Here is a 21127-nt window from a genome sequence, read left to right as displayed (position 1 = left end):
AATATTGTGGAATGCTTTAAAAACACAATTAATTCTTTTGCATTTCACCACATTCACCAAGACCTCAGCAGACTTCTTCCTTCATCATTCCCCAGTTTATAACAGTCAATGGCTGCTGTCCTTTAACTCCCTCACTCCCGCCCCGCCTGCCACAAATCATGTGATCCCTTTCCATTGTCCAATACAATCCAATTATCACCGCCTGGTGTATAGCAGCCAGCTCTGGCCTCGGAGGTGACACGGGGCTCACATCATTTTATGGATTACTGCTAGTTCTGTGGTCATTTAATCACCTGTACCATAAATCTATCCATTTGTCATTCAGTTGTAGATCCCTGCTACTCCCCACGGGTTTGCCCTCTATTAACCACTGTTGGTGGCCAAAGACTCCCCCTGACCTTCGTGGGACTTCCCAGACAAGCATATAAGGAGGAAGATGTGCATGAGGAGTGTAAATCTTATGAAATTGGATGCAATAAGCAAAAGAGGTGGATAAAGCTCTTTGAGACACTTTTGCAGGTATATAAGCAAATTCATCAAGCGCAATCACTTTATCAATAGTCAAATGACTTCTAAGCACAGCATGCAATTTCCGCCACTCCGTCTCTTAATCAACACAAAACAAAGACATAAATAGTGTTGAATCATGGGAGTTGTTGTCTTCATTGTTAATGAACTATTAACATTGCAAATGAAAATGAATGGTGTTAATCTAGCAGGTTTAGAACAATGGAAATGTTTAGGATGATGTAGACGTTTCAATGCAGAAATGTTACATGTTATACTTTTTAATACACAAGAAGCTGGTGGGTGGGGTATTTTCTAAGCATACTTTACTTTTATTCAAATTGTCAGTGCTGCTGAAATGAATCATTCCCTTCTCACTAGGCAGTTATGCAAAATGTTCAGCCTCAGCAAAAGATTGAGGAGCATTTAGCTTATGATTGGCAATTTTGTTTCCACCCTGATTAAAAGCTAAAGCTCTGTTTTAATACATGACACTTAAATAAGTCACTGTCTCTATGGACAAATGAACTGTTTCCTCTATGGCAGGTGAGAGTGCTTTTAGCTGCCCTGCGCTGACTATGTTTTTCTTTCAAATCTAGGCTGTAGCTTTCAAATGGAGGAACAGGCTTTGTCCAGTCAAGTGGAAAATCACTTTCTCCTTGTCACTACCCTACTCTGTAAAAAACCAGGGCCTGTTTTCTGAAGGGAGACTATGGCGGAGAACAACAGCATTGTAACTTGAGATAGCATGGAGAAGCACCAGAGAAGAAGCCTGTGTTATTGCAGTGAGACTTCAGAAGGGAGAAAGCGAATTAGAGAATTTCCACAATGTTTATACCAAACAACCCATAAATTGTGAAATTGTGTCTTTGTTGCTACATAAAATGGGCTTGCCGTGACTCTGTGTTCTATTTTGCATACAATCAAAATCTTGTTATCGCGAATTAGGTGCATTTTTAGTATCCTGTGACAAATGCTCACTTCTTACCACCTGCGGCATTTGTTACGGTCTCCAGAGCCATCAAGGTTAATTGGAATCAGGCGTTAAAAGACGTTCAATATTCTAAAAGTGACAACAAATTATGTTAATGGTGGTTTGAAGTCCTTGTTATCAAGGTGGAATCAATCATGCCAGCGTCCCTCGAGGTCAGCAGCCATACATAGCAATTAGCAATTTGTGTGTGTGTGTGTGTGGGGGGGGGGGGGGGGGGGGGGGGGGGGGGGCGTGTGCGTGTGTGTGTGTGTGTGTGTGTGTGTATCAGGAGTGTTAAATGTCAGACAGAAGCTTATCCTCTCAACAGAAAGAAGATAGAGGATCTACTTGAAATCTTGCCAACTTCATAATCAAGTTCGCATTCATCAGAGGCCAAAACTACGAAATGAAAAAACACTACAGAATGATGTCTGATTCTATATGCTGCCTTCCCTACAAACTATACGGAACTGATTGAATGTAAATGAAAGCCAACTAAGATAATGAGCTGGACATGGCTGTCGATGTCCCACTGAAGCCTGACACAGGATATAGTCCATTAAAATTAACAAGGTCTAAACCGGGACATTTTTTTTTTTTCTTGCAGTCTGACAGAAGCAAACCTGATAGCTGTTTTCTCTGTGGCATCTGGTTCATCTGTTGCAGGAAGATCGTCTGCCAGGATCTCTTCAGGACTTCGAGGGTCATTCAGGAGGGGCTTCTGCTCTTTCCCTTTGATCCCCATCCCTGCCGTGATGGCGTTCCACAAAGCACTCTGGGACTTCGATCCTGCAATACATAAAATAAAAAACAAAAAGAGAACATTTGTATGGTGTAATAGTCATTTGGCATAGTGAATCAAGTTTTCATTTGTTTAACAGGTGGTATTTTGCTTTTTTTTACATTCTTATCCACTTGGCTGTCACAAGCTCAGTAAAAGGAAGTTGGAGGTTGAGCGCCTTTGTAATGCTGCCCCCATGTGGGCGTCTGCTGTCAATGCTAGTTTAGCTTTCAAAATAATAATAATAATAATAATAATAATAATAATAGTATAACTACTACAAATGTCAACTTTTCTTTAAAGGAACCATTGTAGCTCATCACAATTGAATAAACTGAGCAATTACAGATTTAAATTGGTTATGTAAAGTATGTGTCACATGTTTGTATTATATTTTCGAGACAATACAGAGCACAGCCTGGAATATACTGAGAAGATCAACAATTGATAAATTAACCACATATTCACTCCGATAAAGAACCAAAATACCTTTCCCATATATTTTAATGAGAAATTATCCTGTAATACATTGATCCTAACGCTGGAGCCAATAAATTGGAAAAACGGTCAAGCCAAGGCTAGATTTTGAAAGTATGCAGCTGGTAAACCCCGCCCCCTGCACCTCAGCATCTCTCCAAAGCCGCTTCCCCCAAACCATGAACTTGCACCTTCCGACAACTGCCAAATACCGCCGACAGAATCCGAGTCCTCACGAGCGGTAGGAAGAAGAGTGTATCAGTGCTTTGTTTTCATCACAACATCTAACTACAAGTAAGTATTCACCTGTAAATAAACACCTAATACTATCATATTGAACATATACAACAACCACAGCCATTGCTAGCACAGACAGCTGTCAGGCTAGCTTTGTTAGCATTCAGAAATTCAGAAAAGCCAGCAGCTGGCTATGGTAGAAAGGGCAAAGCTTAAACAACAAGATTAGTAGTGGGCCTGCTACATGTTTTTTTTGTTACCTACAGTGATTCACAGACAAACGTGAACACTGTATAGAACACATAAGGATACTATGTTTTACATAGAGCTTCCACAATGAGAGCATCGTTGACTCTGATGACGAAGACACGTCAGAACGAAGTGGAGGCAGAGGCCATGGACGTGGGAGTGCGAAAAGAGCAGATGTTCTCAGAAAAGATGACTGAAGATGTACCTAAACTAGAACATTTCTGTTTTTATTCCCTGATAAACACCACCTACAACTATTTGTGTTTGTACAGTATACTGACCAGGCATGTAACTTGAACACACAAGTGCCCTAATATCACATTTCTTGCCAAGTAGTTTTTCACAATTTGATTTTGTGTTTTGGTGCGTAACAATAAACAAAGTAAGTAGAAAAATGTAAAGAAAGATAAAGGGCTGGTACTCTGTTCCATAAAAACATCCAATCATGTTGCTCATCTATTGCTTTAAAAGCCAGAATTTGAGGACTACGTTTGGATCACATCAAATGTTGGAACTATACCTTGTTTTGCATTATCTCTAACCTGTTTGAATAAAGTCTTGAAAATAACAACCAACCCATCACTGTTCTTTCACTTTACACGATGCACTAATAATAACTGAATTAGGTAATACTCTTGTTTATTAAATTTTTTGGAACACATGTAAACAAATAACACTACAAAAATAGTATACTTTTTTATCATTAAGACAATATACAGTACACTGAGCATAAATAACTGTATACATGAAGGACGTTCAGAGGTTATAAACACAGGTCAGTGTTGGCCAACAGGTAAGGCTGCTGATGTCGGTGCTGTCGCAATCCTCTACAGTTTCGGCAATGATTGTCCTGTAGGAAGAATAGCACAATTACTTATCTGAAAGTAAATAGAGCTCTTCAAGGGCCTTGCAATACCACAGTACTTCACAATATTACTTGTCCAACTCCTGAACTGCTGTGACTGAAAATTCATCATCTCTGCAAAAATTATAATAATTACAGAAAACTGGATAAGGATGGCGAACTAAATGTATTTACAGGGCCCAAATGTACATTTCAATGTGGTTATGTGACATACAGTTACATCTGAATGTGTTTATGGTTCATTTAAATTTCATTGATTCTCTCAAGGACACCACAGGACTGTTGCTATGTAAAAAAAAAACGTAATAATAGATGCCTGGGGTTAGGAGGGTGATGGGAAGCGTGTGTGATAGGTAGCAAGCGATTATTTGAAGCGAGTGGTAGGTGCATTGTGTGCAGCAATTATCGTCAATGTTTCCCACAATTTTACTGTGGTCAGCTGACAGTGAGATCATGAGTTGAAATGCAAAGTCTATTTGTTAAAAACATGTGACTGCTAGGACCAGTACTTGAAGCATTTTCCTGGTGCAGCTAATGAAATGATGCCATTCCTTTTTGTATTGTATCCCTGCTAAGGAGCACATTCATGCAAAGCAAACCAACATGATATGAAAGTACATATATGAAATGTATCCATCAGAGATACATATAACATGAATAACAGTGGTCTGATCCATGTTGCTATCAGCATCAAATTACACTCACCTGTCAGATAGCGACTGAGCAGAAATACTGGAAACAGCAGGACATGGTTCTGCTGTGAACTGATGCTTCAAAGGCTGGAAATGAATGCTTCCCTTTCATGAATATAGGACAGAAAAATAGGCAACATCAGCAAACTTCTTAAACGTCTAGTTTAGAGTCTATATGAATAAACGTCACATAAATACCATCTAAGGACATTTGCTCACAAATACAATGCAAACTATATTCACAGATATATGCAATCTCTCCATGACCTCTGAACAGTGGACTTGGCCTTTCACACGTGTAGCACTCAAGAATTAGTCCACCACTCACATACAGCTCTTCTGGCTAGAGTCCAAACAGCCCAGGGTAGCAGTGCATGTGTGAACACTGCTATATGGATTAGAGCCAAAGTACATGTAAACGTTGGCCTGCCTGTAAACGGTAACATTACATGTAAATATGTTTAATACGGCAGTAGCGTATCATAGCTAGCTAGCTACAAGTTGATTACATAATCAGAGTAATAATACGTTTCACCCACGCAAAACAAACCAGCTCATTACCTGTCCAACAGAGAAACAGTTACCATGGCGTCCGTCTTCAGGCCATCAACTTTATCAGTTGTCTCCATCATTGAACAGCCACTCCAATGTTGACTCTCCTTTCACCTCTTGAGCTATCCAATTTCTCTTTGTTTGTAGACTTCTCCAGTTTGATCTTTCTTAGTTTGCTCTGTTTGGCAGTACAAGCTGCTGTAGTTACAGCTGGTAATGAAAAGTGTGTCTGTACTTTCTCTGCCATTCTTGTCTAAAGACAATGAGCCCACTCCGTCACAGCTTCAGCAATGATGCTAGACTCTGGTCACGCGCTATTAGTGATGGGTGGAGTCAGCGAATGGTGGGCAGGTAAAGGACAGACTGATAGACAGGTAGGCTGTCTCTACAATATATTCGGGCCACTAAAAATGGATTGGATGAAGTTATTAAAGCCCTGTCTTTGCCACTGACCATGGATTTTTTTCTTTTTTTCCCAAAGCATTTTATATTTTGATTGTTGTCTGGATGTTAAGAGATTTTAAACAGATATAATTAAAAATGCTTCTGAACAGAATTACCAACCCCTGCTTTAATTGTTAAATGAATTTAAAAGAATTACAGTAATTTAGCCATTTGACTTATAACGAAGGATGCCTAACACAGAGTGAACATGCAACTTGACTTACGTGCAAAACTGGCTTGTGGTCTGGTTGAGCTTTCCGCATCTTCATTTGCCACTGGAAAAAGACAAACAGATGGAAGAGAAAAGAAGACAATCAAGTGATGCCACTTATGTACACAGTTATCAATGACTTTATATTCATCTGTAAATGTTGTTTTATAACACACACTCACTCTGTGTTGACTACTTCACTTTCTGATATCTATTACTAACCATTAATAAAGTCACACTTCCCTCTACATAACCCAATGTGTGTTACCCTTCAGATCATGAACATTGAGTTATGAGCATGATCACATAAACATAAATGACATATCCTACATGTTGCACTTAATTAATTAATTAGACTTTGCACATCCTGTTCATGATAAATACAAGAAATTAGGATAAACAAAAAAATAGTAAAATATACACACAGTTAAAAATATGTAAGTTGCAAAGTGAACTATTGATGACACAATAATAAATCTGAAGCTGCTTTATAGTAGAATTGTAGATTCAGCAAAACCTATTTGATAATGCATGCTTTTAGATTCTTGAACATTTAGGGCATATTTTTCTCAAATCTAAATCTTTTTACTATTAAAAGACTAATTAAAAGGGCTGAGACAGGAATACTCTATGGAACAAATTTAAATGGATGTTATTCTGTTTTGCAAACCAGCAAAACAACCGGATGACTGTTTCCTACAATTTAGCAAAACTCTTTCACAGAAAAACAACAAAAAACAAAAACAATAAGATACACCTTGACAAAAGGACATCAGGGACAAAGCAGCAGGTGCCAAAGCCCCCTGTTCACCCTACTGTACATGTGCCTGTTTCTATGTCTACAGTTTTTAATGTATTTTATTTTACTGAAATTAAACAAAAGAGATTGTGAAGAAAAAAGCCAATGTGCAATACAGACAGAATCAGGACGGTCATTTACGATGGCGTTAAACCCTTGAACTACCTTCAAGTGTAATTTAAGTGATGGTGAAAGTACTGTAATTGCTGCTGTCACTTCAGAGACTGCTGCCATGCTGGAATCCCTGTCCACTAAACACTGCACACAGTATGTAGAGTTCACACAGAATAAAATATATTTACATCCACTGTCGCAGCAATGTCGAGGGCAAAATTGTATTACTTTAAATACATTTAAAGTATCAAAAAAATAAAAAAATATATACATATATATATATAGTATGCACTTGTATGTTCATATCGGTAGCACTTCTATCATAGCACTTATGCACTTAAAGAATTTTTGACAAATAGCAGTTACAGTCCTCAGACGAGGGCTTGACAATTGTCTCTATATTTCATTTTTGCTCCATCAACGGTGATATGTCGTGGTTTCTCTCTTGTGACAAATGTACTCATTGTAAGTCACTTTGGACAAAAGCATCTGCTAAATGCCCTAAATGTAAATGTAAATTAAACAGAACACAGGTACAGCAAGAAAATAGCAACTGAGTGATATTATGTGGAAAAGGGCATCTCAAAATGAACAACTTGTTGAACTTCACACTTAATCTGGTCAATACACAGCATCAGAAGATTTTTCAGGTTTGTCAAAAATAGAAGGCAGATGCACCTACTGTACACCCACACTGCGCACCCCTGAGCAACAACTGTGCTTTCTCTTTACCACACTGGTGACCAGTGTTTGGGTTGAGCGTTACAAAAACAACGTGTTACAGTAATATATATATATTTTTAGCAGTAACACAGTAATATAACCTGTTACTAATAATATGCTATGATATATTACTACAATTTTGTTACGAAGCGCATTACGTCCGAAGTGAAAAAATTCTTAATGTTTCTTTTAAGAATCAATACACACCAACATGACCATATTAATAAAGGCTCTGTGTGTGTTTAATATTGCCAGGCCAATAGTTCTTTGTCTGTGTGTGACTGAAATGAGCCCTGTTTCACAGGCCTCATGATGAAACCTAATCCTCCAAGCGCACTTACCCATACATTCCTTGTTTTGTGGACTAAAATGATAAGGCATAGAAAAATATATTTTAGTCTTGTCAAAATTAAAAATATGAATTCCTATTTCATAATTTATCAGACTTTGTTCAAGTACATTCCTCTATTTAAAGAGATCTCAGCCATTTCATTGTTCTATAGAGGTTATTTGGGTATTCTGTTAATTAAAGTACCTAAAAAGTAACTAAAAATTAATAATAATGAAGACAATATAATATTATAGCAGACATTAATACTGTAATGTTATATATTACTTTAAAGGAGAACTTCGATCGATTTAAACATGCAGCTTCATTGCTCAAGCTACCCTTGACTTGCCAGTACCGAAGACGCGAAAACATTTGGTCCAGCCATTACAGAGCTCCGTGAATGGAGACTTAGCATTGAACGCTAACAGCATGGGGTCAGAACTTTACACTGTGTTTTAAGCGTCTTAACATGCTCCACATCTCACACCAAAAGGTATGCAACATCAGCAGACACCTTACAACACAGCACTGTAGCGTTTATGACTCACAATGAATAAAAAAGTAGTTAAAACAGTGTGTTTGTGCAAGCAGCTACTTACCTGTTTGTTGACATCCGTGTCTTCCGGTAGCTAGACCAAACTAGTATATCCACCGAGTGTGCACTTAACAGGCTTAACAGGCTATTGTAAGGCTCATGGCTCATGACAGGCTGTAACATGGTCGTGTACATTATGAACAGAAACACGAAAATGCTGGAATACGTTTCCGTCTCCGCCAGTGAGGGAGTAAGCGCACGCTCGACGGATTGACTAGTTTGGTCTAGCTACCGGAAGACACGGATGTCAACAAACAGGTAAGTAGCTCCTTGCACAAACACACTGTTTTAACTACTTTTTTATTCATTTTGAGTCATACACGCTACAGTGCTGTGTGCTAAGGTGTCTGCTGATGTTGCATAACTTTTGGTGTGAGATGTGGAGCATGTTAAGACGCTTAAAACACAGTGTAAAGTTCTGACCCCATGCTGTTAGCGTTCAATGCTAAATCTGCGTTCACGGAGCTCTGTAATGGTTGGACCAAATGTGTTTGCGTCTTCGGTACTGGCAAGTCAAGGGTAGCTTGAGCAATGAAGCTGCATGTTTAAATCGACCGAAGTTCTCCTTTAAAATAAAGGTAACTAGTAATATGTGATATATTGCATTTTGAAAGTAACAGAAAGTGCATTTTGTCTGAAGTTAGGCCTACTTGGTCAGAAATGAACAGCACAGATGAATATTAAGCATTGTCAAATACCAGGTGCCTGAACAGATGCATTCTTTTACAGCTGCTGTAAATGTTTGTGATTATGCTCCACATTTCACAATGTCAAACACCTTAACTGCAATTTTCTTACTGGCCACTAGATTCTGGCTCCATAAAACTTAGACAGTAGAAGTGAAGACTGAAAGTTCAAACATCAATAAACGTTTTCCACTCACAGAAACTCTGAGGTTTAATTTGTGTTATGGTGGTAATCTAAAAAAACAGTCTTTCATAAAGAGCAAGGTTTAAACTGAAAGGGGAGTATATTTTGAAGTATCTGCCTTAATTGCTCAGACTTTCAGGCCATCAACCAGAACTCAATGTCAATCTTAGCAACCTTTTTCACAAAATTAAAAAAAAGATCTATTAACCCAAGCAGTCATCATATTTGCTTGAAATCTTCATGCCTATTCACATCATACCTATTAAGTTTTCTTTAAATTGCCTTTCAGATTTTTTACCATATTTCAGAATTTTACATTTCACATGGCCTTTACATTTTTGTGAGAGGAGGATGATTCATTTTAGTGCTTCATCATTTTGCTATTATTTAATGCAATTCACTTATTAGATAATTTTGTTTTTTTTTTCACAACACTGAAGACACTGATTGTTGTGGTTATTCTAGGCCAGCAACCTATTGTGTCAGCCCAGCCCAACTTCAGTTTTGTGGAGGTGGGGTTGGCATTTTGTTTCTTAATTCTTTCCAGTGCTATGAGTTATATGGTAAAAAAACAGCTTATTTTGAATATGATACTCTTCAGCTGAACTCATCATGTCGAGCTGCATTCTAAGGCACTAACAGGTCTCCTAAATACAGTGTAAATGTTTTTGATGGCTTTGTTGAACACATGAAGAGGAAAAAGCTTTTATTAAATGTCACTTCTGCATTGGACACAGCTGATCAACCTTTTACTAGTCAGTCTACAGAAATGGCTTGGACTCTCTTGCACAGTGTTAAACTGGTCTGAAACTTGTTCAAAGAACAGGGACTAATTTGTGTTGATCCATATTCATGCAAATGAGACACATGGATTCCTCCCAAGGCTCTATTGTCAGGCCTCAACCGTTCAACACATACATGCTTCCACTAAAAAAGATTATGAAAAAACAATAAACCATCTAACCAATAATTATGCAGACACGAACCAGACAAGCACTTAGCAAGTGCATTAAAGAAATTAATCAGTGGGTGCGAGACAATTTCCTCCAATTAAACAAGAGCAGATATAATTGTCTCTGGACGTATAGAAGAGCAATTAGATGTTGTGCTCACTTTCAACTGCTAACATTAAGTCAGGCAGGGTGGTATGATATTTTGATATCCCCTCAAAAGCAGGAGGGATTATATTTGTACTCTCAACAAATAATAATTAGCAATTTAATTACATTTTCTTAACTTACCAAACTGTTATACCTGTTCTAAAACATACTACGACTTCCTTTACTGTAATTCAGCCACTTTGAAAGAAAGTTGATTTTTGAATCTTGTTCCAAACTTGTCAAATACTGATGCATCGTGGTGGCAGTCCACCTGACCAACAATCCCAAAGCATCAGTATTTGACTAGATGTAAAACTCAGAGCATCAATATTTGATGAGTTAGGAAAGAGACTCAAAAATCTCAGCGGGTAGAGCAGGTCGACTAGTGATTGGAAGGTCGCTGGTCACTTGTTCTAACCCTGGCTCCCCTGGGGTGAAAATGAGCTGCATGTCGAAATATCCTTGAGCAAGATACTGAACCCCAAAATTGCTCCTGATGTGCAGTTGGCACCTCCGCCATCAGTAAGGGCCCTGTGATGAGCTGGCGACTCATCCAGAGTGTACCCTGCTTTGGCCCAGAGAGAAACTGGGACTGGCTCCAGTAACCCCCGTGACCCCTTGAAAAAGGGGGGATCCCCACGACCCTCACGTATAAGCCTTACTGTCTTACTTCTTATGAAGTAAGGCAGTAAAATCTGCCCACTATCACCATTACATTTTCTTTATATTTCCTTATCTGTCTTTTATAATTTTGTCGTATGCACTTAATTGCCTTGCTGTGGAAAGGAGCCATACAAAGTAACAGGATCAGGAAAATAAGTATCAGTTTAAACAAAAATTTAACGATTACAGGAGTTTAATGTTTCCTTATCTGTTACAGAGAGCACCCTGACCGACCTCACTGAGGCCAGACTCTGACCCTCAGTCTGGCCCACAGTAGGACTAAATCCAGGATTGAGATGACCATCTGCATGCTCAAAGCTTACTTCCACAACCTGTGGATGTTCAGGCTTATCCCAGAAGGGTCATGTGACATTATTACGGCCTTTGTCGACCCTGAGAGTGACGCAACCTTGAGAATGATAAAAAAGAAGAAAAATACCCTTCCACCACATCCTGCAGATCGCTGAGATTAAAGTGCTGTCTGACAATTTCCCAAAACAATCTAATGGCCCAGCTGTCTTCAAATAAAGATTAATTTGTTTAATTTTATTCATTCTAAGAATTCTTCATTCTTGGAAAGTCAGTGACAAAATGCTTTTATATTATGTTACTATAATTAAAATCTTCCACAGTCTCCCACCCACCTTCAACTCATGTTCCATTAGCTCCATTTCTACTTTTGTCTTTGTGATGTGGAGTCTTTTGTGTTCTGTGTGGAGATTGTATTTTTCCATTCGTGTTCACAGATGAACCTTTACAAGCAGCTGAGGAGCAGATAAGAATGACCTTCAGTTAGGCTTTGGCTACAGTCCTTTTCTATATCCTTCAGTCTGCAGTTCCACATTTATTATAATAGTTTCACAATGAACATCTTGCGGTGCTAAATTGTGCAGAAGAGGTGGGGCTCATGATAACCATTATGATGGAAAGATATGCTTTGTTAGGACTTGGGCTTGCAAGTTTTACTGCAGGATATTCAGGATTTATGTGTATGTTTGTACGACTTATCAAATATCTCCCACTGGCAGAGTATATAGTCTCTTCATCATCTTCCTGTGATGAATTAAAGCAATATTGTTTGATTTAGGCTCATAACAACAATTCGATTTCCACAGTTCTTCCATGTACAGTAAATCAAACTAGAGATGCACCGATCAGGATTTTTGGGGCCGATCACGATCACCTATCACCGAAAGCAGTATCTGCCTGATCCCGATATTGCCGATCACCGATCACAGCGCCAAATCCATAAATTCTTCTATATTGTTGTCTTGTGTAACTAGTAAAAGTATAAAAATTAGGAGAAGAGAAAGTATCATGAATTGACCACCGTTTTATTGCAGGCTGAGGCAATGTGCAATATTTCACACTCTAGAGACTCTCTTAGAGACAACTTAGACTCAGCTTACATAGAGTAACTGTAGCTTACAAGTGGGCATGCATGCAGTCAGGGTGGGAATTTCGTTATTTTAGGGGCAAGTCCATTTGGCCTTCACTTCACATGGATTATGTATTAAAACATTTTTTTAATACCAATGTCAAGTTAATGTTACATTAGAAAACAGATTTTTTAAGTAGGGTTAGGGTGAGGTGATTTTTGTGACACCACACTGAATATTAGTGTTATTGAATATTTCTCCCAATAGAAATTCCCCAAAATTATGGCAAAGCACATTTTTTCCAAACAAAATGTAGAATGTAGAATAACCAGCAGGAGACCACTGATGTGCGGAGTGATTTTGGTGGCACTACACTAGTGAAGTTATTATTTTTTGTAGTTTCTCTTTACGGTGTTGCACTTTGTAGACGGTCCCTGCGCCCTCGTTTCACAGACGGCTGACCATACAGACACGGAGGACTGCTGGTTTTGATAAAAATACGGTTGTAGCTTGTTGTCTACCTTACTACGGTAGGAAAGACCTGTCGTTTGTGTTTTAACAAGGTTTCACTTATGAGTTATTGATCCGGTAAGTTTGAATCTGTGAATATATTTCCAACTTTACCAAACTAAATCCTACCACATAAGTCAGTTATGTATCATGTCAAAACCGGCGCTCGCTCGCTGTGCTCTAAGTTTCGTACGTCTGTTTTGAGACGCTGCTGCTGTTTGAGACGTTTTCACGTGAGATCATCGATGTGATGATGAGACTCCACCTGCGCGAACCGCAAACTCACTGAAGTTACTGTGAGTGACTACTGTGCACTCAGGTGGCTGTAATTTAAGGCAAGCCCACTACGCTGACCGGGCCAGGGGCACAAGGGCAACTGTGGCCATACGATGAGATTTTTTTTTTTCTCACCCTGCATGCAGTCAATGCACTCTATATTGAAACATCATCTGATCGGCCTGGTTTGATCTATATTGAGCACTCCGATCAAAACCGATAGGGGCATTATCGGCCGATTGCGATCGGTTGCCGATCAATCTGTGCATCTCTAAATCAAACCATCAATTACTTTTGGAAGATGAACAAGGTTAGATGAGGAAGTCAGGGTTTTAAAGCGAGGCTGGCAAAAAGACCAAGGGTAACAATCAATGCAAACCTATTATTTACGTTCATTGTTGGCCAGAGAATTTTGAACTAGGTTTATGTCTTATATATTGTTTATGTTTCCAAGCATTGTTTACATCCATCACATCATAGCTGAATAACTAACAAAATGGATATATCGTGCCAATTAACTAGCAGTTTGCTTAGGACATTGACGCCTCCGCTCTGTAACTGTTTACAGGGCGGACTACATTATATATGACTGTGCTATAAACGTGGATGTTGACACAATTGTTTTTCCATTCACACTGCAGTTGCGTTCACTGCTGCCCACATGCTACTGTTATCCAAAAAGTGTATCTGTAGTCTGGATTCACATTCATTAAAATCAGTTGCTCCACTGGAGTGAAGACAGAGGCTCTGCTCTTTTCACGTGGTAAATCTTTTATTAGTGCTCAACTGTCAACCTTTTTTAAAGTTCACAGTGAATGAGTGTTTAGAAACCCAAAAAACATCAACTCAGAGTTCGGGATTTATGGTTTGTTATATCACCCACCTGAAATAACCTCTGTTCATTGCTTTAGACAGTACTAATAAAGAAAAACTTTTATAAACAAAAACAATGTTTGCATCACTTAAATTATTGCCTAATGTCAGGCTGTATACCAAAAGTGTACTGCACCAATTTGTTGCCAAATTTCCAAAAATGTCTGATTCAACAACAAAAAAAGAAGCTTTCTAAATTTTGCAACATGTCTATAAAGAGACACCAAGAAACAGCACTATGGTCGCACCATGGAAACAAGTTTCCTTTGATGTGTTTAAAGTCTGCATGAATCCAAACTTCAACACTTCTATCCCCCCTTTTAGCTGTTTATTCATCCAGGCGTTCCTCTAAGTACTGATGATTTCAACAAAATTAATTGATTTCAAAGCAGTCATTTTCTAACTATGTTTTCACAAGTTAAACATGCATTCAGTCATTCAGGGAAGAGGCATGTGAGACAAAGTTAGACTGTCACATTGTAATGATAGTTATTATACAAAAGTGTTGTCACGATACCAAAATTATGATTTTGGTACGATACCTGCCTAAAATATCTCGATACCGATACTGAAACGATATCACGGCAGAAAACTAAAACATCATCAAAAGTAATGGAATAAAATATTAGATGACAGAATGTGAAACTTAAAATGATTTATTTCTTTTTATTAAAACACTTAAAAAAAAAAAAAAAATATATATATATATATATATATATATATGTACATATATATATATATGTATATGTAAAAGCTGCTGAGCTTTATAGCTACTGAACCTGTTAGAACAACAATGAAATGATTATGCAGCTGTTTAACTTAGCTGCCAATGTGGTAACAAGCATCTCTGTATCCAAGAAGACACGTGTCGTCTTGTTTTGGTCATTTGTCATGTTTGCTCTCAGAGATTATTAAATAACCTGATTTTCCATTAAAACCTCAGTGCTTGTAGTAGAAAAAAATTAACAGCACATTAACTACAATTCTATTCGGCATAAAAATAAATAAATGACATTAACTGTAAGTCTGGCAATTCATAAAATAAGATAATACTTTATTCGCCCCACAAAGGGGAAATTTGCAATTTGCATTTCATGTTGATTCAGTTCAAACCTGGATTATTAGCCTGCAAACTACATTAGTGCACTAAAGTACAACACACATGATGTTAGCTACATGTTTCGCCAAGTTGGACGTGTTGGCTTCTTTGGTCATTACGGATTTAAAGCATCGTTTACAGACGGGCTTTGTGGTGTCCGTGGGCTTGCCCTTACTGTCAGCAACGTAAGCAAAATATTTCCATATTTCGCTCTGTGCATCTGCTTTTTCAACAAGCCTAGGACGGTCAGCAGGAACACTCATGCCACTTTCAGACATGTCTGTCTCACTCTGTGACTGTCCGTCACTGTGAAACCACGCCCACTCTGGCTGCAGGCAGTGAGGAAGCAGAGAGAAGCTGCACAAACAGACACGCTGCCCCGCTGTCACACAAAGTTCATAAAGTACCAATACTAATAAAACGTGAAAAGTATTGTTCTTAACGGCTGGGTACCGCGGTACCTTTCTATTATCGATTTACCGCGCAACACTAATACAATGTGTGTACAGCCAACGGGTGTGTCAAAGTTCACTCTGATATGTTATGTTATATATCATTACATAAACTATACTTTGGCATATTTGATACATTTATTGACTCCCAAGGAAGCAGTGTTGTCAATGAGTTGATTGTCCTGGTGAAATAAAATACATTGAGTTTAATTGTATATAAAATGTAACAAACCAACATAACAGTGCCATCAGGACAATTTGCTGACACAATTGCAAATTGAGGAATACATTAACTATCTGTTCATTAAAAATGCGATAATGGTCAAATGGGATTATCATAATCATAGCAATTGGGGTGTGATGCTTAAAAGTTGAGTGTTAACATCCTGTCAACAACCTTTTGTAATTTAGGTATTTCTCATTACACTTGAATAAATATACCACTCTATGTACTCAAATATTCTCGTAACTTTAAATCATAGTTAGTCATACCAAGTTTTGCCATATTACTAATTTCGTGCACTCAGACTAAGTAGTCAAATTAAAATAATCTATTTAGAATGTAATAACTGCAATTTATTTCCACAGTAAATTTGGAAAAAAACTTCTTTGACGCAAAAGCCCCAAAAAAGCACCACTAAATAGCAGAAAGGAACTATAACAGACTGTCCTGTTTTTATTATGGGTTTCTGTATTTGAGGTGGTGTGCTCTCTTGTTGCTGCTTGTTGCTTAAGTGTATCTTAATTTTATTGAACTAATGAATCACACTGAGATTAAAATCTGTTTTACAAGTGGGACCTAGCCAAAACTGGGTCAGAATAGCAGCATGAGTGCGTGGCAAGACAAGAACATCAAATCATACCATAATATTAGAAAAATAAAGAAGCTGTTGCTGCTAGACAGTCTTATGCAACCTGTCCAGTTAGCTGAACTGTGGCATCTTTTAAGTATGAAGCATATTTGTCGCTAAGTTTGATAAATTTTGTTTCAAAATCTAAATCTGAAACCCGAATACAATTGTGATTTTTGTTAGGAGAAAAAAAGTCAATGTGTCAAGCACTGTTGATCAAGATTTACCAAACCCATCTTAATTTCAATCAGGAAGATTATGTCTGTGCTCATTCATTCACAATTATCTCTCTCTCCACTTCTTAATTAGCTGACTATGGCCATTTACCCCTTCAATTGAACCTACCAGATTTTGCAACCGTTAAATCAACCAATTATGTCTTTGCCGTCAACCTTTAAATCTGTTCTCCTCTTTGCTATTCTCACCAGCGGAGAGGAGAACACCACCAGTTCTTCATTACCCGCGCCCACCTCATCACATCCAGATCTTCAGTCATTCCTCCCCACTCCAACACCACCACCAGAGTCTGGGCTCCATCAGTGGGGTTTCCTATATTACTCATGGTTTCACCTTCCCACAATATAATAGACATCACCTTATCACCAAAGACTCACAGTTTTCATCTGGTGTGCATATATGTGACCAATAATTATTGTACGAGATAATAAACAGACTAAAGAAAGAAGGAAAGAGACAAAAGAGGTTGTCAGCTTATACACTAATTATTTCACATAAAAACCTTGCTTTATTCAGAATTGTTACAAAGCCTAAACTATATTCATCATCACAAGGACACAAATTCAGACATCAACTTAATGATATGCAATCTTCCTCAGTAATTTGGCACTAAGTACAAGATTACAAAAACTTTGAAAGATTACACAACATGTGTAACAAAACAACTTAAGTTCAAAATCTGTTCCACTAGAGCTTTGTAACATCAACAATAACAGAATAAAGCTAACAAGCCTAACACACGACAAAACGCCACAGTTGGAACCCCAGCAGAGGCTGCCAGCTGCAACTGATGCTCAGAGTTTAATGGAGGAGGGAACACAAGGTGTCCAACCAGGCAATGAGGTACTAGCGCTTAGGAGTCACGCTTCAGAGGAGGTGAATGGCAAAACGCTGTGCAGACTGAGACCAAGGCCCAGTGAGCAATTGATTGTGAGACGTGTAGGTTACCATGACAACTGCCATGCTTGTGGACAGTACGGCTGTGGGCCACATGTGAGCGAGGCAGGTTTTTACAGGTAACAGGATGTGTCCATGCAAGTGGAAAATCCAAAGTCTATAATCTGTGGGATCATAAAATATTTTAGTGCTGCTTTTAATGCTTTTCAAATTATATCTGGAAATTATTTCCTGTTTTCATGTCCACCAGCCCTTAACACTGAAACTTTGCCTTTCTTATCACCAAATTCATATTACCTAGATATATGTAGGTGCTCTCTGATGGGTGGGCAGTTTGTGTGCTGGAGACCGTGTATCCTTCCTGTCTCACACTATGAAAAAATAACAACGCAGAGCTCTCTGCACACAGTTCAACCTAGGTAAAACTTCACTGTAGTGCACTATGATAAATATTGCCTGCATCAAGTAGTAAGCTGAACTGACAAGACAAATACAGAGAAGTTGATTTTGGCTGCATTAAGTTTTTAACTGCAAAGTCCCTGACTTGACAATGATTTCAAGAGTAGAACATGTACAGTACCTGGTGTGTACACATACATGCTTGAAAGCAAATTATGTAATTAATATATTCACTATAATATACAGTTTATGAATGTTATTTCTTGCAAAAGGGGCCATTATCCTGTTTTGTTTTAGATTGATTTGTTGTTGTTGTTTTTCTTCAGTTTTTAAGCAAATATTCTAAATGTAGTCTTGCCTTGATTACAAATTTTAGCAGCAAAACCACACAGCAAAATCCATTAAAGCAATGCTAACACATTTTTGGCCACTTAGTGGCATACCATCATGTGAAGTTGTTGTGCTGAATGAATTAACAATCAGTTGATTATTTAAACATTCAGTTGACACAGACTAACATTATAATGTATTTATTGTCATGTTTAGCAGCTAGCTGCTAAATGCTCCACTATAACATTTTTCACCGTTTCATAGTTTTATGTTCACTGCTGTTGGAGTTGGGCTGATTGCCTATGATTTATCAGATTGTGCTGTCTGAACACAGCTGTCTGCTAAGTTTGATCAGAGCAATGAGAGTGATTAAAAATGTTAAAGTATCAGGCTGTTAAACCAAAACAATGAGCTGAAAGATGCTAAAACACATTGGAAATCCATTTCCTGAGGAGGTCCCTGGGGAAACATTTATGGATGATACTGACTTTGTTCAGCGCACCTAGCATAAGTAACAAGGTATCATAATAACTGATGTACCAGCAGCTCTTTCAAGGCTTCAGAAGCATCAGGTAAGTGGGCTAAGCAATAATAACAGTGTAAATAGAATTCATTCAATAAAGTAGCTAACCGAGATTTTTAGATATTAATGACTGTACCGATCGTCCTTACAAAGAGGATTAGCGTCCTGTTTTTCTATTCTTGGAAAACTCCAGTTAACGCAGTAGAAGTCAAGCCCATAATTCGCAAAAAGGTATCACAGTGGCTAGAAATAAGAAAGATAATTGAATTGTTAAATAAATTACATTTGACTGTGACAAAGTGCAGTGCAAGATGGACATGAGTCCCACACACACAAAGTCACTTTCAATGATTGAAAAGGAAGTGGATCAAGCCAAAACAAAAAGTGTATTTAAATAAAAAACTGTGTTTAATGATAGCAGAGAGTTTATGGCCACAGTGAGTGATTTGCCATCTGAGCAATCTAAAACGCTCAGATCGGACAGTAGACCATAAAGTTTTGGAATCTCAAGACAAAGTTGTATGCAAGCTATGCAAGTTACAGCTAGCTATAGCAACCTGAGGGCTATAAAAAGAAAATGTGTTTTTTAGCAGGAAAAATGTAATCATTTTTTTTTGGCCAATTTTGAAAGCACTAATAATCACCTGACCCACTTTTAACATAAACATATATGATTCATGTAGCTTTAATAAAGTCCACAATAGGATTAGAAAACATGGGTGATAAACAGTCTATTCACACGTCTCCAGACCTGTTGCATCCAGCATGAGAGCATAATTGGAATTCAATATTGAATTGACATTCTGTATCTGTGGGTTGAAACTTACAAGCTTGTTGGATTTCTGCTCTCGACCCTGTGATGTCACAGCAGGTGTTTACTGTCAGCTGTGGGAGAGCCCCCTGCTGTTACAAAACTGATTTGGGTGTGGCAAAAAGGGCACAGAGACTTTTCTACCTTATGTGATTTAAAAATAATAAAGCAAAAGCAAAATGTTCATGATATCAGTCTCTATGTTTCAAAATGTTTTCTTTTGTAAACAAAGAGATCTTCATGGTAAAAGTTTTAAGCAAACTTGCGTTTTACTATGATTACCAAACGAGACAGCGCATTCTGTTTACAGTCACACCTGGGACATCAACATTACTGAATACACAAAAAGATTTTCTCATAAACAACCACTAGATTAGAGGACACCGTTCCTCTACAGTCACTCGCACAGAACATCTGCATCGCTCTGTTTCTAACACTGTTTCAACACCCGCTCATGAGAGTTTTTTCACAAGCGCTGCAACAAAAAACAAGTGGCACATAAGTTCATCAACACTCCGGTTGTCAAGACAATAGAATGAATTCAAGGTGACGTCAGCAGCACACAGCTTTACTCTGAACCCTCTTGTTACCATGGTGTAGTTGCATTACAGAGGCAAGCATCAACTTCAGTAAAATGGACTAATGTAGCGAGTTGTGCAGAGAGGCTGAAATGTGATGCGTTTAACGATGTCACAGTGTCAGTGCCTAATGCCTCGTTGCTCTGCCTCATGCACACATGCATTCTGCTCCTGTCACACACACTTTTGTAAATCTAGCTCACATGCAAACACGCTTAACCTTCCCCCCTCGCACTCTGCCTACCCTGCACATTCTTACCGATGGTGATGTTGAAGCCGTCAATACTGAAGGTGGCACTCCGACCCTTCCTAAATCGATGCTTCTTGGAGTTAGCTTCCATCGCTTTGGCACCCTCCGGTCACCCTTGCGCCTTTTAATCTTTTTTAAAGCCTCTCGTCAGTTGCAGTGCTGCTTCAGTTTCGTTAAGGGAGAAAAAGAAATGTAGTCTTCCGACTCCAGTTACTGCTGAGTGCTGGTGGAGAACTGTCAAACTCACCGCTGCTCGTTACAGACACTGAGCTGAAGCATTTCTCGCAAGTCCTTTTCCGCCCCCTTGTCTTTGTTGTACATATCTTTTCTTTCCCTCTCTCCGTTTCTCGCACCTCAACAAGCTCATTTCAAGGAGCTTATGGCTCTTGATTTGTTTTTCTTCTCTCTTTCTCCCTCCACCCCTCCCTCCCTGCTTTCTCTCCTCGCCTCTCTTCCCCAAGAGGTACAGTAGGTGTGTG

The 21127-nt window shown here is 38.4% G+C and overlaps 1 protein-coding gene across 5 annotated transcripts in view; it reads right to left on the bottom strand.

Annotated features, from left to right (window-relative positions):
- Positions 1-21127, bottom strand: part of pde1cb (phosphodiesterase 1C, calmodulin-dependent b) — a 112182-nt gene that overhangs the window by 76467 nt on the left and 14588 nt on the right. For 3 of the 5 annotated variants that reach the window (XM_030404162.1, XM_030404161.1, XM_030404163.1), the window contains 2 exons: positions 6002-6052; positions 2104-2269 (listed from right to left, as the gene is read on the bottom strand). In XM_030404162.1, coding sequence (XP_030260022.1) covers positions 2104-2269; positions 6002-6052 — 217 coding nt within the window. Of the gene's footprint in view, positions 1-2103; positions 2270-6001; positions 6053-20657; positions 21106-21127 lie in introns of those variants that run through there. The other 2 variants (XM_030404164.1, XM_030404166.1) reach the window with 2 other exon arrangements.

Source organism: Sparus aurata, chromosome 21 (genome assembly GCF_900880675.1).
Source record: "Sparus aurata chromosome 21, fSpaAur1.1, whole genome shotgun sequence".
NCBI lineage: Eukaryota > Metazoa > Chordata > Actinopteri > Spariformes > Sparidae > Sparus > Sparus aurata.
Note: the sequence above shows the minus strand (reverse complement) of the source record. Positions and strands in the feature narration are given on the sequence as shown.